We start from the raw sequence: 25,787 nt of genomic DNA, 5'->3' as shown, positions 1-25,787 counted from the left end.
AACTGTTAAACTTGTGTGGTAAATTTGGAAGCCGTGGAAATACTCCATAATGACCCAACCCTCGCTATCTCCAAACAATGTCATGCATCTGCACTAAGCTCTGAGCCTGCCTGGCTGCTAAATCCCACTGCCCCAGTAATGGTGGCTGTGCCATGCCAAGCAGCTCCACCTCGTGCTGTCAGCTCCAGCACTCTGCAGACAGGGCTCTGCTTTTAGCACAGCTGAGCTTTCTGGATTTGGGGCCAGCCTGCCAACCATGGCAATGCAGAGACCCCTCCTGATCTGCTTGACCTCTCTCAGCTGTGCAGTCTCTTTTTGGACCAACACAGATAATTTTTGAAGCTGTATGCAAGTACTGGATAGCATTTCACCCAGAGAACAATGTGGGGTGGATTGACAGGAGCAGAGTGTGCAGGCAGGGAGTCTGCAGCAGTGCCTCGTGCTAATTCACTGGCTGAAGGCACTTGTAAAATGACTTTTTATATGGCATGGTATAAGGTTGGATGTATTTGGTGTTGGGTGGGAAAGGGACTAAGAGATCATTTTTTAAAAGTCTTTGTGCAAACTGCTGTCTTCACTTGTCTAGTGGATCTAGACACGGGCTGTGAGCACATTGTCAGCTTTTGGCATGGAGTTGTGAATATTTGAGGGGGCTTTTGAAGGTGTTCTATTTATAGGAATATCTTTGCTCCCATTTCAGATGAAGTTTTTGCCCTTCCTGGATCTGGGGGAAAAATACATTTCTCATTCTGTTTCTGCTGAGCTAATGTAAGATAGAGACCCTTCAGGGGCCTGTCTCAGATTTTCACTCTGGGATGGCAGAGTGGCAGAGCTCTGTGCCCTCAGTGGTGGTTATATAGGTTTATTCAACAATGACAGGGCACAGAAAAACATCTTTTCCGGGGCTAAACAAACTTGGAAAATTTTCACTTGTGGTGGACTGAATGTCATTGTAGATTCCAAATGGTTGAAAGCCAGGTTACCCAAGGCATTCAGGCCATCACCTCCTTTCCCTTCCTGTGCTCCCCTAGGAGGCTTGGCCACAGACAGTGATTGCAATATCCCATAAAAGCAGAGGCACATTTGAGGCAGCAGGCTCTGAATCCCAGCAGTCCTGAGAGGTCCCAGCCAGTCTCCTGGCCCTGAGCTGCTGGGCTGTGGGGGCTGGTGTAGTGATGCCATGTGCTCCCACCTAGCTTGGCTGCTGTGTTCAGTGATGCTCTGCTGATCAGAGGTAAACCCTGAGGCTGCACCTCACTGAAGTAACTGTGGATGAATGTGATAGTGGTGATCTTAGATCTGACAGGAAAAGATGAGTGTAGGGGTCTGGGTCTGGGGCTTGTACACTGCTGGCTTGGCAATCCTAGAAGAAGAGACTTGCACAAGAATCCCCAGATGTGGAGAGTTAATGCAACTCCCTGGCAAAGCTTTTCCCAATGTGTCTTGCTATAGGTAGCATAGTATTGCACAGAGGGTCAAACCCTATTTTCTCCCTGCATGAGCAGAAATAGCTTTGAAAGCATGGAAAAGGCATTTACATGTTTCCAGTCCTTGGCTTTGTCTTTCTGCAAGGGTATTTGTAGCTGATGTAATGGATCTCTCCAGAAGAGTGTGTAAATACACACTCTGTTTGCAGCCTCTGTGGAGCTATTGAGAGTAATGTGGAGACATGGTAAGTGTGTGGGATTGCATTTGGAATAAAGGAGGAGTAAATGCTTGACAGGTCTACACGACATATGTGCCATGTGCTTCTGAACACAGCAATTAAACAAGGGCTGCTTTGCCTGTCACAGGGAGGGGATGAAGTCAGTTTGAGTCCTGCTTTGTTCTTCTGGGAGGCTGCCCATTAGCATCTGTCCTCCTGAGAAAACTGCCCCAAATGACAAGAGAGATGTAAGGACAAATCTGCACATGCATGTGAGAAGGAAGCCTTCATAACGAGAATATCTTTATTGTTAACCTCCTTTGATTGCCCTGCAATCTCTCCTTACAGATCCAACCACAGGCTCACCGTGCTGCTCCTGTCACCCCCCCACCTCCAGAGAAGCGCAAGAACACACAGATTGCTGCTCCCATTAAAAGTAAGGACAAGCTGCTCTCCAGGTCTTGGGCATGAAGCAGACACTGGGTGATGTAACAGCCATGGGGCCTGAATGCTTCTGCTTTGTGCTTACATGAGCATCCTCATCCATTCCTTGAATTCTGATTATGGTTTATATCCTTACAAATATAAGATGTATGCAGCCTGATTCCTATAGGTTTTAATGCTAGTGGTCCTGAGCTGGTGACCTGTGCTCCTTCAAGCCTGCTCTGATTTGGGAGGGTCTGAGCAGCTTGTGGATGGGTGCCAGGTACAGCATCACCCTGCTCCTTCAGTGTCTGTGGCTCTCCAAGGAGCAACTCTGCCTGCTTATGTGGCTAGCCTGGCTAGTGCACTGAGTCAGTGGTTTAAGGTCCTTTTTCTCCCACAGACACCATGGCTGTCTCCCAACAAGGCAGAGGGAGCGTTCTCTTGCAGTGCAGTGTGTGATACTTTACCAGGGGATCTCACTGGCTTTTAATGCAGTCTCAACTCCCAGTCTGCTGAGCCCTTTCTTTGTACAGTGGTTGGATTTCCATTAACTCAGTGTCTGGTGCCTGTAAGGAGCAGTAATAATACCAGGGACACATCTGCCTATGTGCTGCCCACAGGCAGAGGAGCAGCTGGTGAGAAACACTTGAGGGCAGGACCATGGGGTCAGGGCTGGAGCTTCTCCATCTGCAGTGTGGTTGGGCTGACAGAGTAATGCTTATCCTTCTGACTTGCTGCCAGCTTGCCCAAGTGCTCTGCTGTGCTGTGACAGTGCTGCCATTGGTGACACTCAGCCCATTTCAAGCCCACTCATGTCCCCTTGTGTGGAGCAGGGCAGAGCTATTGACTTGCAGGTAATTGAGACCTGGGACTGGCACCAGCTTCCTTAATGGTGCTTAATGGTATTGAGCCATTTTTCACTGGAGTGGTGGGAGTTTGCAAAGGTCAGTTTCCTTCAACTCATTACTTAATGAAGCATAGGGGGAGCTATGAGTCATGAATGATCCTCTGTGAGGAGGAGGAAAAAGGGGGATGCTGAACCTGTGTGGGTGTGAAGGGCCCAGTTTTTCTGCCTAGGTGGTGTTTACTTTGGGAGGAGTGGTGGATGGACTGGTGGAGGGCTCCAAGCACTGATGGAGCAGGAAGGGTTGGAGTTGCCTGTGGAAGGGCAGCAAAGGCATTTCACATCAGTCCCACTGCTCCTTCTTTTGGGCATGTGTGTGTGTAACAGCCTTCTGAGCTCCCCATGGAGTACAGCTCCTTCTCTTCCAGCACTAACACCACCTGCTCTTGGGAACCCCAGCTAACCCATTGTTTGTCCAAGTAATTGTTTTCATAGTGAGGGAAGAACTCAGATACATTTCTGCCCTCTATAAACTAATGGATAAGATTAACCAAAACTATACATAAGACCAGATTAAAGGAAAGAAAAATCTTAATATCTCTTTGCTTGTTGTGGATTTTTTCCCTTGGAAGGTGGGACTCCCACTGCTAGAGCTAGTCAGAACTAGAGGTGTGGGGAGAAATACAGTAGAGCAGATAGTGTGGAGGCTAGTGAAATCAGTGGGTGCCAGCAGGGCTGCAGGGCTCGTGAACAAATGTTGGGAGAGTGCTGAAAGGGAGGGACTAAAGAGGTCGTCAGTCAAGTGTTTCCTCCACTGTCAGTGCATGAGGGAGGTGCAGGCTTGTGTGTGAAGCCTTCTGTGTCTTGCAGTTCTGAGGCACCATCTTTCAAAAGTGAGGGCTTACATCCTTAACACAGAAAAAGCCTAACCCAGGGGGAAAAGACTTTTCTGTCCCTTAGTTCTGTCCATCTCGCCCTCCCTTCCCCTGTGTAAAACACTAAGCCCTTTGAAGGGTATTCATCTCAGCAGAGGAGCTTTCCCCTTTCTAAAGAGGTGATTGTGTGGGAATGCTCCAGAGAGAACTGGTACAATTTTTGCTTTGAGATAAGTGAGGCAGGAAGAGGAGTTAAACTGCTCTGGTCGAATGCACAATGAGCCTCTTAATGGACTGTGCTGTAGCAATTTGGGGTTTTTCTCTTTTCCTTTGATGCTGTTGCTAAGGCATGTTTAATTGTTCCCTTTCAGATGCCGTTGAAATTATTCCTGGGTCAGCTTCTAGTGCCTCCTCTATAAGCACGACATCCCTGGATACTTTGTACACTGCTTCTTCTGTGTCCGAGAGCGCTCTCCCCACGGCCACGTCCAGTCCTGCCAACACGCCGCCCCCTGTCCCCAGCCGGAGCGTGCACACCACCATCACCCGCAACCTGGACAGCGGCTCCGTCTCCCACTCCCGTTACGGCACCTCCCCAAAGGATACCAGCAAATCTCCCCAGTCCAAGAGGAACGCCCCAGCTCCGCCAGGCGAAGGGGGGACCCACAGGTCCCACAATGTGGATGGGGAGAAGACTTCTCAGGGAAAGAAAACTGCCCCGGCCCCCCCTGCAAGCCTGGATGCCTTCAGCAACCTCTGCCTGGAGGATAAGAAGGGAGCTGGGGTGGAGTCGCTGTCTGCAGAGGCCGGTGGCCTGGTGGCCTCGGTGCCCAAGACAATCGGTGCGGAACTGATCGAGCTGGTGCGCAGGAACACCCACCTGAGCTACGAGCTGTCCCGCGTGGCCATCGGCATCGTCATCGGCCACATCCAGACCTCTGTCCCCGCCACCAGCAGCATCATGGAGCAGATCCTCATCTCCGTGGTGGAGAGTAAGGTAATGTGTGTCAGGCTGGAGTGGGGATGCTGCTCACCACCTCTGAGCATCAAGGATAAGGTGTCATGAGCTCAGTGAGCTCCTCATGTTTGGGATGAGAAATGCAGTGAGATCCCAAATGAAAGGTGCTAGATGGGGATAAACATCCAGCCAGGGGAACCAGGAGTTTAAAGGGTTTAAGCCAGGTCCTAGTACTGTTAGCAGAGAAGTGGAAAACAGGTGAGTTTTTATTCCCCAGATGAGCTGCAGATGTACAACTTAGCCTTGAGTTGGAGCATTATCTTGAGCTTGTTCTAAGTAAACCTTATGTCAAAATAAGCCTATCTTTCTCCTTCTGCATCAGTCGTTGAAATGGTGAAGTGCACCTGGACAGCCCTCTGCTTTAGCTGGAGGGATAATAAATTTCAGCTCCCACTTGCTCAGTGCAGCCCTGAGGAGTGCACATCATACAAACTTGTAAGATTGGAATTCCATTGCTAATAGCAAGATTATAATGAACTGTTTGGAGGCATTTGAATATGGAAAACTAATGACGTTCAAATTTTACATCAAATCGTAATCTGGCTGACTGTTTGTACTGAATAGAGGGGCCTATAAGCAATCATAAAGTCTCTGTGGCCATAACCCAGTGGTTAATTGCTTCCTTCTCCAATAACAATGCCCTGTCAATGTGTGATCTAGATTCAGCAAAAAAATTTAGCTGGTTCAAGCAAATGTTCTGGCTCTGTCTTGAATGCTGAGGAGTTCAGTTTTCAGATATTTGCACCTTGTCCAATATTTTAATATTATTTTTACCATTCATACCTATACTCAGGATACAATAAGCTTAATTCCACAGAAATTATTTAGTGCCAAGTTTCTGCAGAGGGGATTTGAAAGCCTCAATTTCATGGCCATTGTTGCAGACCAGCTTGAAAAGGGTGGGAAGAAGGTGATGCTGGTGCAGGGAGTAGTATGGATCTTCTGGTAACTGATATGATATCTGTCATCCAGGACATCTGTGGGATTTTAAAATGATCAGTAATACATGGAGACACAGCAGACGATTCTCTCCCATCTCATAATATCTCATCATACCTATTTTGAGCAGTACTGCTTTCAGAAGGAGAGCCTGGATGGGCTTGCACAGTGCTCAGGTGTAAATGTTGTGGATGTGGTGTGCATTTTTGCTCAGTGTCCCAGCCAGATGATACAGCTCTGCTGATAGGTGGGGGCCTGGTCCCAGGTGAGGTTGTTCACCTGGTGTGGGAGACTGGACTAGCTCTGACAGCTGGAAGGGTGGGCACGTGTGCTTGTGAGGTGGCTGCACTGCTGCAGCTTCACTAGTGTGGTTTAGTGGTACAAATTATTATTGTTGACTTTGTATTGTTCATTATACCAAATCATTCCACAGTCTCAGGGGTTTCTGTGTAGAATTGTTGCTGAGTTGTCAGTTCTAGGTCAAGGAATTTTTTCTTTAATTTGTAGCTTCTGAAATCCCTCTACTCCCCAGTCCATGCAAATACATGGTAACTCATCTCTTGCATATTTTTCAAGGTTTTTCTTCTACTCCCTAAAACAGAGTGAGAGATCAGCTTTGTTTTAAAGCTTTGGTCTGCTCATAGTAGATACCATACCTGCTTCAACCTTTTGTATCATGTTCTTTAATTAGTTATATCCTTTCTATTCCTTTTCCAGTCTTAATTTAAAGTCAGCTCACTGGTTTACTAAATCAATTCCAGAATCTCTGACCTCTCTTCTATCCCCAGTGCCTTCTGAAGGTTGAATAGTACTTCCATCTTATTTACCTTGCTGCCTTCCAGCATGGAGTCTGTACAGGCATGTGGGTTTTTTTAGAGAATAAAAGATGCTGGGACAGCATCCTGCTGCTGCTTCTTGAGAGGTGATGTAAGGCTAGGTTGGGGGAACAGCAGAGACAAGGAGGGTGCTGAGGAGCTCACCCCTTAGGAAAGATGCTTCAGAGATACCATACTATTTGGGATCTGCAGGAGAAAACCTGCCAGGTTGGCTTCCCTGTGTCAGCATCTGGCCTGGCCTTGGAAATTGTCCCTCTTCTTGTCCATGAGCTAGCTCCTGATATATGTCACAGTGACTGGGTAAGATGCACAAGGGGACTGAAACCTCTTTTCAAAGGCAGCATTGCAGTGACTGAACTGGAGCTGGCTTTCATGGGAGCTCGTTGGAAATTTGGACACTGCACTTGCTGGTGGGATATGGTGGGGAGGGAGGCAAGAGAAAAGAAGAAATGGGCAGGGCAGGATAGCAGCTGGGTTTGCATTGCAGATGTGGCCACCTCTGAGCAGTGTGGGTATGATAAAGTTCCCAAAATGGTTTTGGGCTGCTCAGGAAGAATGAAATCCCTGTAGCAGCTTGTTCTGCTGGGCTGGAGGCAGGGAATTATTTGAAGTGGCAAGATAATGCAAAGTGGCATTGTTAGAAATACTGAAACCTCCTTCTGCTTATGGGCTCTCCAGCAGATTCCTGGAAATGGCCATATGATGATGCTGCATGTTGTAGTAGCTGCCAAGATGTTTAATAAGCAGAGACCTGATCCTGGTGATGGGAGGGCTGAGAATGGTGCTGAAAGTGCACTGAGACAGTGTGAGGTGTAGTTACATGGTCAGATGGAATAGCTTGTTAATGGATTGATCTCATCCAAGTCCATCCAAGCTTGAGGCTCAGTGGAGTCATTAAGGGCTGCAGATGAAGGATTGGAGAAAGTAGATTAGTGGTAAGATGCTGAGTAGAGGGATCATTAAAATGAATACTCATTAAAATGGTCATCCAAAAAGAGCCCAGCAGTGGATTGAGGTAGGACTGGCCCTGCAGTGCTCCAGGGAGGAGGATGTAAGGCACATAAGGGAGAACCCTCTCCCAGGGAGCTGGGACTCTTGAGGACAGGCAGGTGACCCTGCAGTGCTGTAGGTCCTCCTAAGGAGAAGCAGGGGGGTGGCAAGATGAAGTGAGTCTCTTAATGTATTTGCTTCTGATAAATCACCATTTAGAGGGAAATTCTCATGCTTGTACTCAGCTCCTGAAAGCTGTTGTGCTCTCTTACAGCTGGCTACCTGCTTTTCTGCTAGGTCACCCACAGCTTCCCAAAATTTCAAGTGTGGACAGAGGCTTGTGTTAAACCTGCATGCTTCTTCCTTCATTACCTGCCTGACAAAAGTTATATAAGAAGCAGCAACAAGAAAATGTCTTTATTTTATGACTGAAGCATGGACTTGAAGTCCTAAATTAGTTCATACCCCAAAGCAAATGACTAACAAATCTGTCTCTAATAAAGCAGGCAAGACATTACTTGGAGTGGTTACACATGGAGTGGTTTCCCCAGAGAGGGCAGGAGGGTGGGGATAGGCAGGAGGGGTGCAGCTCCTGCACTTGGCCATCCATGTGCAGGTGTCACAGCTGGCACAAGACATGGGCTGTGTCTCTGTACAAAATCTATCTGCTCTGCTCCCAAAGTGAAGTCTGCCTAAAGGCTTGTGCCCCTGCCTGCACAGCCAGCCTGCTGGAAGGACTAAGACTTCTCTGAGGTTCCAGGTTCCTGGCTGGTAAGTTGTACAGGGCTTTCCTCACTGAGTGATCATGACTTGTTGCTGCATGTGGTAAGACAGCCTCATCCAAAAATTTGTAGGAATTTGATCTCAGTGAGTGGGTTTTCCCTGTTGTTTGAATTTCTCAGCTTGGTTCTCTTCCACCTCACTGATCTCCTGCTGCATGTTGTCACTGCTGCCAAACTCTTGTGTATATAATTTAAGCTCTTTCACAAATTAGTCCTTACCTCTCTTAATAGTGCCTGGGCACCTCACCTGTGATCAGCTCAGTTCCATGTACTGAACCCCCCTTCTTGCCTTGCTTTCAGGAAACCAAGTGATTCATGTGATATACTTAGGTCCTAGAGGCTTATCCTAAATCCCAGAGCACAGTGGCTGTTCAGGTGGGTTAAATGCACCCTCACCACTCCCCTCTTTCTTGAAGGAGAGGAGGAGCAAAGGAAAGGCAACTGAAGACTGAGACCTTCATGGCAAGGGTTGTGTGTGAGGTGGAAGTGTTGGGGATGCAGTTGACAGCAGTTGGAGAATGGATTGTGTGCAGTAAGGTTTGCTGGGTGGCCACACACTTCAGAGCTGTGGTGAACAGTGGAGCTCTGCTGTTCAGAATGAAGCGAAACCAAAGCAGCCCATGATGAGTTGGTTCCTGTTCTTGCTGCAGAGGATCCAGGCCTAGAGCAGCTGGCATGGAGAGCACCATACAAGTGCCAAGAGCTAAGAATTCAAGGCAGATCTGTCCCTTTCAGGCTGGAGGGAGTGGGCAGCAGAGGGAACTTCTTCTGCCTCGAGGCAGCTGTGCAGTGTGGTGGTCTCCTGTCCAGGACATGTCTGTTTCACTGGGGGTGCTCAGCTGCTGCCTGGCAGTGGTCCTGGCCCATACTGGGCTGGTGTGGCTTTTCCCATTCTCAGGATGATTTCCAGAATCTACGGAGGGAAGAGGCTCCAAAAGTATGAGATCTGAAATAACATGTGTCATAAACTTCCTGGTTTTATACTGCCAGCTCTTGACTGAATGAGGTCAGCTGCCAGTTGTGAGACAAGATTGCAGGGAACAGACACCCAAACAAGAGCCAGCTGTCAGGGCCCCACTAACCAGGGGTTTTGCTGTCGTGCAGAACCTGAGTGCGGGGCTGCCCTCGGGCCAGATCTGCCACGACGAGCAGCGGCTGGAGGTGATCTTTGCCGATCTGGCCAGGCACAAGGACGATGCTCAGCAGCGCAGCTGGGCCCTCTACGAGGATGAGAATGTCATCTGCTGCTACCTGGAGGAGCTGCTTCGCATCCTGGTGAGTAAATCCCTCTCTTCACAGGCACACCAGAGCACACAGTGCTGGTGAAGCTCCTTTTCTTTGACCTCCTTCACCCCTGTGTTGCCACTGGATCGGCTGTTTTGGGGACACAGGTCTCTTGTGCATCTTTTAGTGTCAGTGAGCCCTGCCCTTCTCTGTGGGCTCTGCAGTGCCTCTGAGCTGCCTTTACTCTCCATTCCACCTTATAGAGCTGTTCTGAAAAGCATTACTGAGCTGTTCATGGTAGTTTTGGTATTTACCTATCACAAGGGGATATAAACCCTCACCTCCAAAATATCCAACCTGCCACAGAAAACCTGGAAGTCTCTGATGAGGGTTGTTGCACTCCTGAGCCCATTTAAAACATCATCCCCTCAAGATAGCCTCCATTGCTGGGAGGTGCCTGTGGGGTTAAGCTCATCAAATGCAAAGAACATTCTTTGGTTGCCTTGAAAGTGAGCTTTAAAGCTGTTTTTGTGAGAAAGTATAAATCATCTCACTTATCTCTGCATACAGGAGAGGAACATGCCCATGGTGAGCAGCAGTGGGATTACTGTCCCAGCATTCTCACCAGTATGTACAAGGCCATCTGTGTCCAGGGATGACTGGGGAGCTGCCCTCAGTGCAGTGACATGGTCTGTGTTAGGGGTTTGCTCTGGCACTATTGTATAGTCCTCTCCAGTTCTGGAAAAAACAGGCACATTTTCTGTAATAAATGCCAGGGTCTTTGTCACTCTGCATGCAGCCTGTGCTGCCTTGCTGTGGGCCTGCAGGGCAAGGCTGAGTGGGATTTTGTGCAACCATTTCCCCCTAACTTAGGGATGGGAGAAGATGTCCTTCTCAGGATGGGAGCAGTGCTGGAGCTGCCCTGTGTAACTGTGGGATGCTCTCAATCAGGTGCTGTTTGGGTTGTGTTTTAGATATTTTCAGCCGAGACGTGCTCTATGACAGAGGCATATCTCAAGAATCCACCTTGATGGTGAAGGGTGGTGGTTCTTGATCTGTTTCTGTGCTCTGCCTTCAGTTTCTTTGTGAGATATTGGGGCTACTGAGATCTGATAGCAAGTGGACTCCCTCAAGGTCCCTGCACAGGCACCTTCTGCTTTGATGTGTCACTGGGTTACCTGTCAATTCCTTCTTCCAGACAGATGCAGACCCAGAAGTTTGCAAGAAAATGTGCAAGAAGAATGAGTTTGAATCTGTGCTGTCCCTTGTGGCGTATTATCAGATGGTAAGGTGGCAGAATGCACCAAATGTCTCTTTAAGATTTCCCTGAACATGCAGAAGAGCAGGGTTGGTACAATGAATGTATTTAAAATGTTTCCCTTGGATAGGGCAGTTCTGTGGTCTCACTGAAACTGCAGCATGTCCCTTTTGAGTGCTGGCTGTGTCAATGCTGTGGATGAAAGCTGTGTGAAAGAGCAGAGGGTGCTGTAGACTTTGAAGCAGTAGCTAGCACTTGGCAAGGGTAAAGCTTGATGCTTTTACTGGCCCATTGAGGGACAGCATTGGCATCACTGCTGTCTAGAGGAAGGAATTCAGAGGATGCCTTGGGGAGATCTGTGATTGCTCTTCTTTAAATTGATGCACCCCTGTGCATTTGTAAATAACTTTGGTTAGGAAGGTAATGAGTAGAAGCCTTGGGAGTGGGGAAGGAAATCAGTTTAGAGGAAGAAATGTAAGTTTTGCCCTAAACCCTTATATAGTGCTGCTTTGCCCCTCTCCTTCCTGGAAAGTTCTGTTGTAGGACTCTGTGGGAGTAGAAAACGTGTCCCCATCTTTTCCCCAAGTCCCCAGCTACAGTACATCAAGTCTTGTGGCATTTTGCTTTCACCCAGCCCTTGTGTGTCTGAACCCAGATCTCAGCATCTCAGAGGGGGCTGTGGCTTAGCTGAGAGCAGGAAGGCAGGCTGGGCATTCAGAGCCTGCTGACCTTCACTGCCTGCTCCTCTCTGACCACAATTCCAAGGAAGCCTGACCAGGTAAGGAGCAGTTGGGTGTCCTGTCCTGGCTGCTGTCATGCCCAGTGCCAGGGCTTGGCTCTCTTGTGTTCTCTGAACCCTGGAGCTGTTGGCTGGGGGTGGAGTATGCAGGTTACCTCAGCATCAGAACTCCTGCAGGGGGGGTGCAGGCTGAGCATCATCTTTGATGGAATCCTTGCATCTCCCAAAACTTTCTGAAGAGAGCTTGCAAATGTTACCTTGTCATGAAACCTTAATGAGAGCAGTGTTCACAAAGCCTTAACATGCTCAGAGAATTCTGGCTGCCCAGCACATTCAGTCTCTTTGCTGGGGACAGGTATGGCTTGTTGGTGTGTTACCAGATTTAGTGGGTGATGTGGATCTCAGATCTGAGCTCTGGCTGCCACATGCCCTCTGACCACACAGGCCAACAACCTGTAGCCAGCCCAGTTGTGAACATTATTGTAAAGTGATTCCTGTACTGTTGCTAAAAGCTTTTAGAGCTTCTGGGTTCATGTCTCCCTGGGGAGGTCTGTGGCTTCCCAACAACAGGAACTTCTGAGTCTCTGCCTCAGTGAGCCCTCCTCAGGACATGGTTTGATGTAAGCACTTGGTTTTGCAGGAACACAGGGTGCCCCTGCGCCTGCTGCTGCTGAAGTGCTTTGGAGCCATGTGCAACCTGGATGCTGCTGTGATCTCCACGCTGGTGAATTCTGTGCTGCCCATGGAGCTGGCCCGGGACATGCAGACCCACACACAGGGTGAGCCAGAGCTGCTGCTCCCACAGCCCTGGCATGTGTGCTGCCATCACAGGATTTGCAGCAGCAGCATGGCCCCCCATTGCCTGGCTGCTCCACATGCCTGGGGGATGGTGTCTGGTTCTGAAGTTATTCAGGTTATCACCTCTGTAACTGGGAATGAACAGGAAGGGATGTTTCAGTCCAATGGTGCCAGGCCCTCCAGCTCTTGAACATGCCATGAATGATCTGTGTCACTTCTTGTAGATGTCTTAAAACACGTTTTGAGTTGTTCCAGTTTTGTTTCATAATGCTGACAAGAGACACTTGCAGATCTCAAGGAAGATCTCTGCAGTTTCTTAAAGAGGTTTTTCCAGTGTTCTGTACCCAATTTTTGTGGTGTTTCACTGTGGTGAGTGAGGTGTGTGCTGGTTAAAGGAAAAGGCCTTCTCTCCACCACTGTGCCAAGGTAGTGCTGTTGTTGGCATTGCAGTCCTGGTCCTCTGCAGGATAGTGCCATGGCCCAGGATTTCCCAGCTCTTTGCTTTCCATACTCAGGCTTTGCCCTCATGTTCCTTCTACTTCACCCTCCTCCATTTGTTAGGATGACCTGTCCCTGCTACTAACAGGGATGTCCTTTGTGCCCTCAGAGCTCCTGCTTAGCCCAGTGTCCTTTATTTCTGGGCAGCCAGAAGCACATGCTGGGAAAAAGCCTAAGAGTAAGGTGAATATGTAGTAATACTCCCCTGGAGTTACCTTCCAGCTCCCCACACATGCCTGGTCCTGGACAGTCACAGCTTTGCTCCCCATTTTGAAGCCAACCTGTTGGCCACCAGTGCTGGCAGTGGCATATTCCTCTTAAAAGGACATTGAAAATCCATTGTCTTGTGATAATTGTGACCCACAATTAGAGTAGCTGCTGAGTGACCACGTGGATCAAATCAGCAGAGCCTGGTGTTTGCTGCCTTGTTGCCCTGGTTGCAGTCTGTTAGTTTGTTGTGGGTGTCATGGAGCTGTGAGTGGTATAATTTGGTGATGAGACTGTGTAGGGGTTGACAGGTCTGCAGAGAACAGGGACTGGCCCATCCATTGTATGTGAGCTGAGTAAATGTCCTAGATGGCCACTTTGAACCTGCATAATAGACATTCCTGTCCCAGCATCCCACCTCAGATGAGTCCCTGCCAACCTGGCTCTCTGGGCAGCATTAACAGGGCTCATCTTGTGTCTGGAAAGGGCTGTGGAGATGAAAATCAAGCCTGTTGCAGAAGGCTTTGCACTTGTCTCTGCCTAGATGCTTTGAAGTGCAGGCATTTCAGAGGTGAGGAGGGTGGCATTTCAGGGCAGGGGAAAGGGCTGGTGCTGTGGGACTGCAAGTATTACTCCTGTGCTTCCTCTTTTGTTACTGTTGCTTATGAATTATGTGCTGTGAACTTGCCACACTCTTGGTGTTTAATCTGGTTATGCCTCAGAAGCATCTTCTCCAGGCTGAGGTTTTACTGCCCAAGAAGCAAATGCTGCTTGGTTATGGGACTGTGACTGTGCTCCTGCAGCAGCATTTCTCCTGATTTTGTGCTGCCAAAACAAAACTTTATTGTGCCTCCATCATTCATTCACAAAGACTGTCCCCAAGTGAGCACCCTGTGCACCTTCCCAAAGAGGGTTCTGTCTCCTGGCCTGTTCCTGAGCTGTCTTTGTGCAGGCAGAGTGGGCTGGTCACCCTTCTTACTGCTTGCTGCTTGCAGTGATGCTGTGTTTGCCTGGGGCTGTGTCATCCCAGACAGCACAGCTGATTCAGCCTCCTGGTGGGTGTGGAGCTTTGAGCCCTGACCTGTGTGACTTCTGCACACCTCTGCTGATCTCCAGGGAGCACTTAGGCTGGAGCAGGCCTGTCTCACAGCAACTCCTGGCTCTGCTTTGGGGTCCTAAAAGTAGGGCAGTGGAAGTGGGTGAGGAATGGCTCTACTGTGTCCTCTGAGCTGCTGGCCTGCAGCTCTGCAGCATCTCCCTTTCCCTAGCATCATCTCAAGGTGAGGATTTTTTCCCTCCTTGCTGTAAAGTGGTCCAGTTGGAGGGTGAAAAGCTGCTCCTCCTTTGCTGACAGACCACTGTGTGGATACAGGAGCCTCACAAATCAGTGTTCTCATCCTGTGCTGCTTTCCTTGGGCTAAGCTTTATGGCAGGCACTTGTGCAATGGCATCTGTGCATCATCCATTCCTCCCAGCCTTCACAGTGGGGCTGCAGGGGGGTAACCATCCTTGGCCAAAATGTGTCTGTCCTTCAGAGGTGTTTCAGGGCATTAGTAGTTCCCTCCTGCCATGCTGGTGCTTTACTGCTTCATGTGCTGCCAGCAAATGGCAAGCTTGTGTGAAAGCATGACCTTGAATCCTAGAATGACTTGAGCTTATTTTGGTACTAAAAACTGGGGACTAGCAGCTGATCCATGACATGCTGTGGAATAGCTAATCCCTCCTGTGGGTGACTGCAGCCAGGGCAGTCAGTGCCAGCACTGCACAGCTGGGGAGCTGGAACTGGCTGCAGCAGCTCTGGGGGATCCCTCCTGGCTTGTTATTGCAGAGCAGCTGGGGCAGCAGCTCTGGCTGTGGATGCTGGGTGCCTTTGGTGAGAAGGGCTTTACCCTGGGACTGATGCAGGCAGGTTGGCTGCTGGCCAGTTCTTCTGCAGATGCTTGGGTCTTACTGCTTCTGGGCAGCTCCTTCCCTCTGCTGCAGCTGGCCTGCACATCTATCCATGTTAGAACACCTTATAATAAGCCACAGCAAGACAGAGTTAGCCAGAGCAATTCCAAAGAAAACAAACAGGGATAATCCAGTCTGTAGTCATGACTTTCTCCCTTGTTGCAGCACAGTTTGCATGCAAGTCAGCTGTCAGGCTCTCCTCCCCTCAGCCACAGACAATTGTGTCTGCTTCCAGTGCCCACATTTCACACTGCTGTGTTTAGAAGGTGGAAGCAAGGTTTTCAAAGGCCTGTGAGAAATGCTTTTACATTATACATGATTGCAGTTTCTCACCACTATCTCAGTAGTTTTCAGCAATGCAGGCTGGTAAGCAAACAGCTGTATCTCTCCCACCTGTCGTGGCTGCTTCAGTGATGCTTTTCAGTCTGTTGTCAGCAGTCCCTCTGCTTCAGGAGAGCTGCATTGATACTGCCTAATTTCTGACACAACTGGTGCTGCTCTGTAAGGTAAAACCCAGAAGCTCTGTTTTGACTGACAGTTACTCTGCTCTTCAGCATGGTGAGTCTTGGAGTCTTGTCCTGCTGCAGCTGGGACACTCCCAAAAACTTGTGGAGCCTATGCAGTGTGAGTGTTCTGGGGTCATCTGGATTTGCCCCAAGTTCTGGTTTCTGGCTGGTTTCAGCATTCTTTGATTTGTCATCTGTAGGGAAATACAACAAGATTTGCCTCCTAGTCATGTGGACTACTGTCAGCCAAGATGAATGGACATCAGTTAATGGCAGATGGACCAAGGAGGTATAAAACTACACTCTTCCCTCCCATCTCTAGTCTGTTCCTCCATATTTGCTACTGCCGCGTTTATCACTGGCTTCTGGCTCTTACTTTATTTCATTGCTCCTGATGTGATGAGAGAAAATATTTTATTGACAAAAGAAAGCCTTTTTAGGAACATGAAAACAGCAGCTCCCTGTGTCTCCCTACTGCAGTGTCCTGCCTCTGAGACCCAGCTCCTGTAGCCATGGAGGGAAGAATGAAGAAATCATGTGGTGAACAGTTTGTCAGATCCCTTTTCTGCTACTGTCTGCTCTGGCATTACTGTCACCTTATAGCTGAGTACTTCTTATATAAGAAGTATGAATTATATTGAAGTCATTAAATATCCTCCCTCTCTGTTTACAGAGAGTAAACAGCAGTTTTCAGCCTTCCTTTGCTGCCACATGGTCTACAAACTCTTAATCTTGTTCATACTGTAGTATCTGGTTAAGCTGCAAATGATCTATTTTTACTCCAAGTACTTGCTGATGGAAATGTGAGGCATCGTGTGGAGCTGTGACAGTGTGAGTGTGCTTTGAGTGGAGAGGCTTTGCTGGCAGAGCTGCCTTTCCAGGGGGCATGGGGCTGGAATGACTCCATAGCATTTTCCCCCATGCTGACAGTAAACCTGAGAGGTGCCAAGTGTTGCAGGTCCTTTGGCCAAGTGCAGGAGTGAGTGGTGACATTGAAGGCATCAGCCTGTGCAGTCAAAGCCCAACTGCAGGGTGCAGAGGCTTAGAGATGGTGGCTTTGTGCATGGAGAAGTGAAATATCTTGAAGGGTTTGGAGGGAGCACTGAACAGGTGTGTATTGTGCAGGGCAGCAGTATGGCCAGGAAAAGCACCATAGATTGAAGGGGCCTTTTTCTCCTCTGATGAAAAGTAGCTTTGGTCAGTTTTTCATAGTTATACCTTCAGTTTCCTTGTTCCCCCTGGGCTCTTTCTGGCAGATGTAGCTGAACTTTATTTAGCCAGTACGTGTGGTAACCTAAATAATACTCATTTTCCTATTGCCTTCAGACTTGCTGAACTGGACAGAGGGTACATTTGATGAGGGCACAGATTCTATTTGATGACTTTTTTTTTTTTTCTTCAAATATCTATTGAGAGGTATCCATTAATTAAAATTCAGGAAAGACACTGGCAGGGGTTCTTTGGAGCATTCACAGATAGCTGCTGCCAGCAAAAATTGTGTTGGGCTGGGAGGCTGTGGGATGTATCAGTGCTGGAGATGTGTGGCCTGGGAGGTGGGCAGATGCACAGCCTGAGCAGTGATCTGCTCTCCCCAGGGACCTTTTATACCTTCAGGCAGAGCTGAGGTAGCAAAAGTAGAGCAGTGCAGAGATGGTAACAAGCAGCATGTCTGTCTGGGGGTGGTGTTGGTTGGAACAGGCAGTATTTTGAGCTGGCCAGATGGATGCTTTTTCTGGGTTCAATAATTACATAACTATGGGATGTGTCCTGGGACTGTGCAGGGGAGGTTTTTAATTATTCAGCTCAAGTTTGCCCAGATCCTCTGAAGTAGAGGGGAAAAAATAGAGGACTCTGTTATGATTATTTTTAAATTGCTTTGGAAACACACGGCACAGAAGGCGTGTGCTGTGCTAAAATGGGGACAAACACCCTTACTGCTCAGTCAGTACAGGAATGAGGAGTGTTACATGCCTGTATGAAGTGTGTGATTCCCAGCTGCAGCTGGGGAAAGGTTCCACATCCTCAGAAGAGCTAATGCCAGGACCTTTGCCTTGCAGATCATCAGAAGATGTGTTACTCTGCCCTGGTGCTGGCCATGATGTTCTCCATGGGGGAGCCCCTGCCATATCACCACTATGGTAAGAGTGGCTGTGCTCATGGCAGAGCTGGTGATGGGATGTCTGGGCATGCTGGCAGACATGGGGAAGGGACTTCTCCTGATGGCCAAGGCCAGGGACAACTCAGTGGAAGCCCACCAAGAGTAGGGTCTGTTCTTTATCAGTAGAGCCTGGCTGAAGCACAGGGCTGAGGTGCCAGATTTCCGAAGAGCAGCACAAATCTGGGTTAGAGCAGTGGAGAACTGAGTGCCATGCTGCAGGCAACATGGATTTGCCCATCCCTGTGACTAAGTGGCATTTTGTTTTACCTCTGGCCTGTGTGAAAGCACACACCTCTTACTTGCTTTGGAGACTGTCTGCTGATGAGGCTGAGATCCCAGATCCCTACACAAACACCCACTAAGGCTGTCAGCTGCATAATGTGGCCTCTTTCTGGTCTCTCTTCTAGCAGGATAGTGCAGCTCTCTGTAGTTCAGGCTCTTAGGGAAAGTGGAGATGATTAAGGGTATTGTGGTTAATTACAAAGTGCAAATATTCTCCCTGTTTTATTCTCTGTCCTTTCATTTCAGCCAGAAAGCCCTGCCCACTTCTTCCCACAGCTATTTCATATTTGGGAAATTCTGGACTTAATTTTCCTAGAAATGCAGTAGAGATTTTATAAATATCTTGTCAGCAGCTTTACCTTAACCCTGGGTAAACTTGTGCAAGATTAAAAGTGGTGCAGTAGAGACTGGAATGAGCCTCTACACCTCCTGTTTACCTCTCCTTGTGTAACCCTGGCAGTTATTTCCTGCAGGTGGACTTATTTGCATGAGCTCCTGAGCTTTCCTAATAGCTGAATTGAAAACTGGGTTATTACTAATGATCTAGGTTATTAGGGTTTTTTTAAAAGAGATTAACTGAACCTGTGGTCAAGAATGCCAATCTTTTCTTACCTTGAAGCCTTCACTGCTGGCATTGGTTCTGCAACAGCTAGAGCAGGATTTGGTGGTTTACTCAAAAAAAAAAAAAGCCATTTGGAGTACTGAATTTTAGCAATCCCCTGCACTGTGTCTCACACAAAGATGCTTCAGTGTTCTGTCTAGTCCACTTGAAGAGCCCACCATTCCCCAGAGACTGATACTAATGGTTTTTAAGCATAAAAGTGGCTTGGATGGTCCCTTGTTGCTTGGTTTATTTTCACTGTGCTGTAAACTCCCCTTTGTCCTTGTGCAGAACATCTCAACTCTCAGTTTGTGCAGTTCCTGCTGGATGTGATTGAGGACGGGCTGCCCTCGGACACCACTGACCAGCTGCCTGACTTGTTTGTCAACGTCCTTCTGGCCTTCAATCTCCACATTCCAGGTTCAACTGCTGCTGCTCTGCCTTGGCAGCATTTCAGTGGTCTGCAGTGAGAGTGTGAAAAATGGGGAGGGAGAATCTTACTGAGTCTTGATGGTGCTGTAACCACCAACCAGCTTTCCTAGTCTCTGGTACAGCACTGTGTTTAAGTGTAGTGCAAAACCCTAGAGGAAAAAATGGTCTGAGACCCCCTGCCCAGCACCCTGGGCAGCTCAGTGGATTTGTCACTGTCAAAAGAGTTCTTGGGGTGTACTTGCAGAGCATGAGTGGGGTTAATTTATAGGCATGAGTGACCTGGGAGAGAAGATGCTTCAGTGGGCATTTCTCAATACTAACTCACAACAAAAGTCCTCTGCCTTCTCCAAGTCTTGGCAAAGCTTCTACTTCCCTGTCCACACTGTCTGAAGCTCATCCAGTGCCAAGCTGTTGAGGCCAAGCCCTTCAGCATTGGCCTGAGATGTGCTGTCCCCTCTTTGCCCTTGTTCTCTCTCCTCCCTGCCCTGCTGAACTCCACGAGGACAGACAGCAGATCAGGTCCTTAGGGAAGAGCGTCTTCCTTCTCTCTGCCTGCACATTTTGAAGCCTTTTGGAAGACTGGAATGTAGTTCCAGGTCTTGCTAAGAGAGGCCATTCCTTAACCCAGTGTCCTGTTGCTCCAATTGTCTTTAGTTAATTATTTACCCTTGATCTACTTCATGACATTATCCTTGAGTTTTTGGAGAGAGGGGAAGATAAAGCCGCAACGATGTGTCCAGTAATTTACCTGTTCTTTTGGGTGGTGTGTCATTAAAATATTTCTAATTTCCTGTGAAAGTTGAGTGCACAGAAACTGATTAAGTATATCTCTGCTGCCTGCATTCATTACCCCTTCCCACAGTTACCCATGTCCTTGCTGGCTACTGTAATTAGGCAGGAATGCATGACAGGCAGTGTGTTTCTGGGGATTATTGCCCACCTGGGGCATAGCTGAGAGCAGTGACTTGTTCTCTGATGCTAAGAAAATGTTAAATGATGTTCACGTTGCTTATTGGTGGATTGAATTTTTATCCCTATGTCTGCAAGATTCATCTATCATGTAGTTTAGTTGTACAGCATTAGTTCAAAAACTCTCCTAAATGCATATTATATTGATGGCCTTCAGGATCCTGAAACACTCTGCAGCCTGTGAAATATTACAGGCCACAGAAATAGCCACACTGAGCTGTGATTGAGTGTGCACACTCACACACATACTAAAGCTGGGATAAATGTATTTTACAGCAAATCACTCCCAGACCAGGCAAGGGGACAGTTCCTAGAAGTCTTCAGCCTGTGCCCTTGCACAGCACAGTGCTGAGTGCTGGGAAGAACTTTTCTGGGATGCTCCTGGGACCCTTCTTAAGAGAACTCATAAAACTCTAAGTTCCAGAAGGGTAGTGATGGTAGGAAGGAAGAAGGTACCAAAGAATGGAGCCCTTGGCTGCAGAGGGTTGTGAGCAGAGGTAATGTTTGACAACATAAAGCCTTTGCAAGGTATTTTCCCAGTGTTTGGCTGGCAAGTTGGGAACCCACACATGAATCAGATATATGGAGAAAGCACCAAGTTGCAAGTGTTTCATGTGCTGTTTCCAGATTTATTTCACCTTCTCTTTCCCTGCCCACCCACTCTGTGGCCTGAAACTTTTTGTAGCCCTCATAGACTGTGGTTCCCCAAAGCACCCCAGAGTACTGATGTGAAATAGGGGCCACCCATTGTGCGTTTTTATCACTATGGTCTTCAGGAAAAAAGGGAGATGCTGAACAGGTTTTTTCTTTAGTTCCAGAACACAGTGTGATCATGACTGCAATAAGCAAACACTCCAACGTGAAGACTTTCACAGAGAAGCTGCTGCTGCTGCTGAACAGAGGAGGTGAGAGTGTGTGTGGCACTGCTGCACGCCTGGCAGGGAGTGCACAAAGATCCTTGGGGAGCCATGGCCATGCTCTTACAGGGTAGGATGTCAGGGGTGCAGGTGGCTGAGGAGCTGGCTGTGCTGTGCTGCTGCCTGGTGAGTTTGAGGGTGACAGTCTGCATTGCTGAGGAGGGGCTGCTACTTCCACACTTCTGTGTCAGATCAGCTCCATCTCAGAGCATGGACCAGCTGCCATGGGCAAGCTCTTGTCTGGGAGGAAAGCTGGTCCTGGGCCACTTGTGTCCTTGGACAGGCAGAGGACTCAATGTGTGCTGGCATAGAAACCTCTGCCTGTGCTGGCAAATATCTGCCCTGGGGGACAGATGCAGAGGAAGCTTTTGTCTTCAGAAACGCTGCTTGGAGTGGAACTTTCCATTTCTGAATTGCCAGCAGAGGGTTAGCCTTGTGTCTGCTTCAGGCATGGAGCGAAATCCAGTGTAGCTGTAGAGCTGCTGCAGAGCAGATTGCTGGAACACTGGAGATCTCTGCAGGAAGAGTGGTGCCAGGCCTTTCAGCCTGTGCTGCAGGCCACTGTTGTATTGCTAATACCTTCTGGAGCACAGGAGCTTTGCTGCCTGAGAGAAATCATTTTGTTGAGCTGCTGGAAATAACCCACCCTGTGATGCATGCAGCTCATCTTACTCTGGCTTTAGTTCTCTTTGGGGCTGCAAATCACTGTCTCCACACTATATCAGCTTGAGGGCAGCAGGCACCTCGGTGCTCTTCTGTCTGGCCTCCTCCCAAAGCCTTTGTTTAGCCCTTTTCCTGCCAGATTCCCTGCAGAGATCACCTTACAGTGAGGAGCTGGGAGAAGAAAGGGGGGGGCCCACAACCTAATGAAGATGCTTCTGTTTTGCCCGCCTTCCTGACAACTGCTGGAGGAGCTGCCATGGCCCAGAGCCCCTCTTGCAGTCTGCAGGGATGTGTTTTGCAAGAGAACAGGATGTGGTGGCTCATTTCAACTTGGAAGTGTTTCTTTTCTTGCTTCTGGAACAGTACTAGCCTGGTCTCTGGTGAAAGCTTGTTTTTGGTACAGGCTCTCATGGGCGTTTCAGGGGGGTTATTGGACCCCTCTTAATAAACCAGGGAGAAAATGAGTGGTGGCTGTTGAGCAAGAACAGGAGATACTGAGAGGCAGTGTACTAATGTGCTCTCACCTGGGATGGTCAGTGAAACATAAACAGTGATTAATGCTCATCATAATGAGTTTGCTCTCATCTGGGTAGCCTGCAGAGCTGCCATCCTGATTTCACCTCTTTGAGCACCAAAGCTATCCACGGGCAGGGAGGGGCTCACTGAGGGCAGGGCAGGCTCCTGTCTGAAGGGTCTAATGAGGGGATGTGCACTGAGGATGGAGCAGAGGGGCAGCAGGGAGTGTGTGGCTCAGCACAGTGTCTCTGCCTCCAGATGATCCAGTTTCCATCTTCAAACATCAGCCTCAGCCACCACACTCAGTGCTGAAGTTTCTGCAGGACATCTTTGCCAGCAAGGATACAGCCAGCATCTTCTATCACACAGACATGATGGTCCTGATCGACATCCTGGTGCGGCAGATTGCGGACCTCTCCCCTGGAGACAAGGTGCTCACAGTGACTCACAGACACTGGGGAAGGGAGCACAGTCCCAGAGCAATGGTGTTTGTCCTGGCCCCTCATGGGGCCTGCTGGTGCAGGCAAGAGTGGAGTTCTGGGGTGGGCACAGCATTTCTGGGTGCTTAAATCAACCTTGGGAGCTGAGGAGGAAGGAAAGATTTATCCTGCCTGGCACACCAGCATAGCTGCAGAAAGATCTGCCAGGCTTTTGGTGGTCTACACACTTCTGACCAGGGACCTTTGGGAAGAGAGACCCTCTGTGAGTAGTAGTAGGAGAAATCTCTTTTGTTTGCTGTTGCAGGAGGTGGGGGATGTGCACGTGTTCAAGGCCAGGGGAGGAGCAGCACTCTTGCTGTGGGAAAAGCAGAGTTTTCCATAGTTACTAATGATACTTAAGGAAAAGCAGGTGCCTCTGGAGCTGTGCTCTGGTTGATGGTGCAGCAGCAAACAGCTGTTGCTGTGCTCATGCTGTCACGGATGCTGGCATACTTGTTTATCTCACTTCTGATCTTTCACTGTGCTCTGTGTTTTGTCTCCCCTGCACTTGGCAGCTGAGGATGGAGTATCTGTCCCTGATGCATGCCATCATCCGCTCCACGCCCTATCTGCAGCACCAGCACCGCCTCTCTGACCTGCAGGGCATCCTGCAGCGCATCCTGGGCGAGGAGGAGGAGGACCAGCAGTGCCAGATGGAGAAACTGATCATCTTGGAGATTTATAAAGAGTTCCCAGAAATCTCTTCTGGTACCAGCTAATGCTCCTCAGCTTGGACTGGAGTTTGATCCACTTGGATGGACTATGTCTTTTGTTGACACTTTGTCCCCATTCCCTCCCAGTACAGCTCATACCTTACATCCCTCTGTGTGAGGCCTAAGGTTGGGACAGTGTTCACCGGCCCTGTGGAAGCGCCAGTGGCAGAGAGGGTGAGGGGTGCCCCCGGGGCCTGGTGCCCGGGGCAGGGTGGGCACTGGCACGTGGTTTGCCTGCAAGACTCAGCAGGAGCTGTTTGGGCAGCTGGTGTTGGTGGGAAGGGCAGAGAGCTTGTGGGGGCTTAGCAGCCAGCACGGGGGGGCGTTTAGCTGCACTGGTGTCCCAAGGTCCTGAAGAGAAAGGCCTTTGCCTTAGAGTATCACTTCTTTTCCATGTGCGTCTCTCTCCCTGCAGTGACCAAGTGGAGTCTGCTGGTGCTTGGAAGAAGCTTTTGTAACATCTGTTTTGTTTCCTGCTGCTAGTGCCAATGTGCTGCAGCCCTGCCAAGGGAAAGTAGCTGCTCGCTGTCTAACGCCTCGTCTAGTGAGCCTTTCGCTCCCTCCTAGCCTTCAGCTTTGCTCTGGGCAGCAGCCCACCTTGGGTCGTGGAGGTCTTACCCCAGCAGCTGCTTTTCAATCTGCTTTCTATAGTGATGTTTAAATCTGAATTTCTTGCACACTGTGGCAGCCTAGAAGTAAGAGCCACGTGGATGACACTGCCCTTAGGAAGCCCTTGGCTGGACACAGCACCAAGACGTGTCCTGCCAGGTGAAGCTGCCCCTTGCCACTCTGTTGCAGCCCTGCCTGGAGCAGAGGGGCTCCCTTGGGCAGGCGCGCTCGGGTCGTGCAGCGCGTGCATTTCCTGCCTTGAGCTTCATAGTAGCTCTGTCCCGCTGCCCTCCTGTCCCCTGGCACACTCAGGGGCAGCGTGAGCCTGGTGTCCAGTAGCTGTTTGTGACTATGCTAATTGTGGGGAACCCTTATTTTTATTTCCTCTAGGTTTCTAGCAAACGGGATTAACCTGCTTCCCTGGTCCAGATAGTCACACACACTAACGTGGGTCTCTTAGATATTTGTGTGCACAGTGTGGTCACTCCCTGTCTCCAGGTCTTCTTCTGCAGTAGCCAGTGTAGGAGCTGTGAAACTGGAAATACTGAGCACTGTATTTACTTTAATTACTTTTTTTTGTTAGCTTGAGGGGATGACACAAGCTCTGCAGGCCTGGACTGGCCATTGGGGCAGCGATGCTTTGAGAAGAGAGGGTGTTGGCCTGGCAGCCAACGGGGGCAAGGAAGTCAGCCTGGGAATGCCCAAGCTTAATAACCACCCTAGTAGAGAAACCTATTTTTTCCCTGTAAAAATGTATGAATGTCAAAAGGGATCCTGTATTTTCTTAAACACTAAGTGTAACCTGCAGAAGAATAAAAATGTCTTAAACTGGACTTCTGTGAGTGTAGCCCTGCCTGCCCAGTCCTGTTGTAGGGGCACCAAAGCATCAGGAGTGGTTGGATGCCTGCTGCCCACAGAGGCAGAGCAGTGGGTGCTGATCTCCAAATGGGATAATGCAGTTGTTTTCCCTTATTCAGCTTCTTGCCTTGTCTTTTGCTACCGTGTTGCTGGCTGACAAGGAAGGGTGGAGGGCAGCAGCCCTTGCTAGGGGCACAGCCATCATTCCTGGGGCCTGCCCAGCATGGCTGCTCCACATGAAGGGTTTGGCAGAGCTGGACTCACAGTTCACTTCCCACAAGGTACGTGCAGCCTCAGCTGGCTCCCAGCAGAGCTGCCCCGGCAGCCAGCCCGGGCAGGGAAGGGTTTAATGGTCTGTACTGAGTGTAATGGATCGTGCTTTGGCTGTGGATGTGTGCTCCCAAAGCTCAGCCCGTGCCTGCAGCCCTGGGGTTCTGCAGGGGAGCACAGCAGGCACGGGCAGAGCACTGGGCTGGCAGCAGGAAACTGGTGTCTGCTCCTGGCTCCGTGCCAAGGGAGCCAGCCAGGCCATGGGCACAGCCCTGCCAGGGCAGGGGTGTGAATGCCAGGTGCAAGCTGTGCCACTCTGAGGATGGCATCAAACTCAGCTACCTGCAGAATTGGGGGCAGCTCTGTCCCAGCTCCTGCCTCTTTGGCCTGTGTCTCCAAAGTCCCCAGGCATGTGGCCTTGCAGGGTGCAGTTTGCACACCTGGCTCAGTTGGGGCACATAAGGGCTGCCAGTGCTCACTGCTGTGTCCCCAGGGTGGCTCTCCTGTGCCCCATTGCTCTGTGCAGCACATGGTTGAGTGTGCCCCTGTGCCAACCTCGGCTTGCTTGCCAGTGCTGCTGGGCTTGTTGTTGGCCGTGACGTGCTGCTGTGGTGAGATGCTCATCTGGCACTTGCCCTCAGTGACACAGCACAGGCTTTGCTGTGCCAGGCAAACCCAATAGTGGCAGGACCTGTGGCTCTGTGTGCCAGGAGCCCAGACTGCAGAGCTGTTGGCTCCCATTGGCATCCCTGAGCCATTGCTGTCCATGGGGCTGCTCACCCTGC

At 49.5% G+C, this 25,787-nt stretch overlaps 1 protein-coding gene across 2 annotated transcripts in view; it reads left to right on the top strand.

Moving 5' to 3' along the window:
• NCKIPSD (NCK interacting protein with SH3 domain) overlaps window positions 1–24,707 on the top strand; it is a 49,929-nt gene extending 25,222 nt beyond the window's left edge. For both annotated transcript variants that reach the window (XM_058031726.1, XM_058031727.1), the window contains 10 exons: window positions 1,994–2,081; window positions 4,162–4,787; window positions 9,460–9,630; window positions 10,778–10,864; window positions 12,217–12,355; window positions 17,593–17,673; window positions 18,868–18,996; window positions 20,790–20,882; window positions 22,332–22,504; window positions 23,068–24,707. In XM_058031726.1, coding sequence (XP_057887709.1) covers window positions 1,994–2,081; window positions 4,162–4,787; window positions 9,460–9,630; window positions 10,778–10,864; window positions 12,217–12,355; window positions 17,593–17,673; window positions 18,868–18,996; window positions 20,790–20,882; window positions 22,332–22,504; window positions 23,068–23,271 — 1,791 coding nt within the window. In that variant the 3' untranslated portion in view covers window positions 23,272–24,707. The remainder of the gene's footprint in view (window positions 1–1,993; window positions 2,082–4,161; window positions 4,788–9,459; window positions 9,631–10,777; window positions 10,865–12,216; window positions 12,356–17,592; window positions 17,674–18,867; window positions 18,997–20,789; window positions 20,883–22,331; window positions 22,505–23,067) is intronic.
• The last annotated feature ends 1,080 nt before the right edge of the window (window positions 24,708–25,787 follow it).

Source organism: Melospiza georgiana, chromosome 11 (genome assembly GCF_028018845.1).
Source record: "Melospiza georgiana isolate bMelGeo1 chromosome 11, bMelGeo1.pri, whole genome shotgun sequence".
NCBI classification, from domain to species: domain Eukaryota; kingdom Metazoa; phylum Chordata; class Aves; order Passeriformes; family Passerellidae; genus Melospiza; species Melospiza georgiana.
The sequence above is the reverse complement of the archived record's forward strand: the minus strand, read 5'-3'. Positions and strand labels throughout refer to the sequence as shown.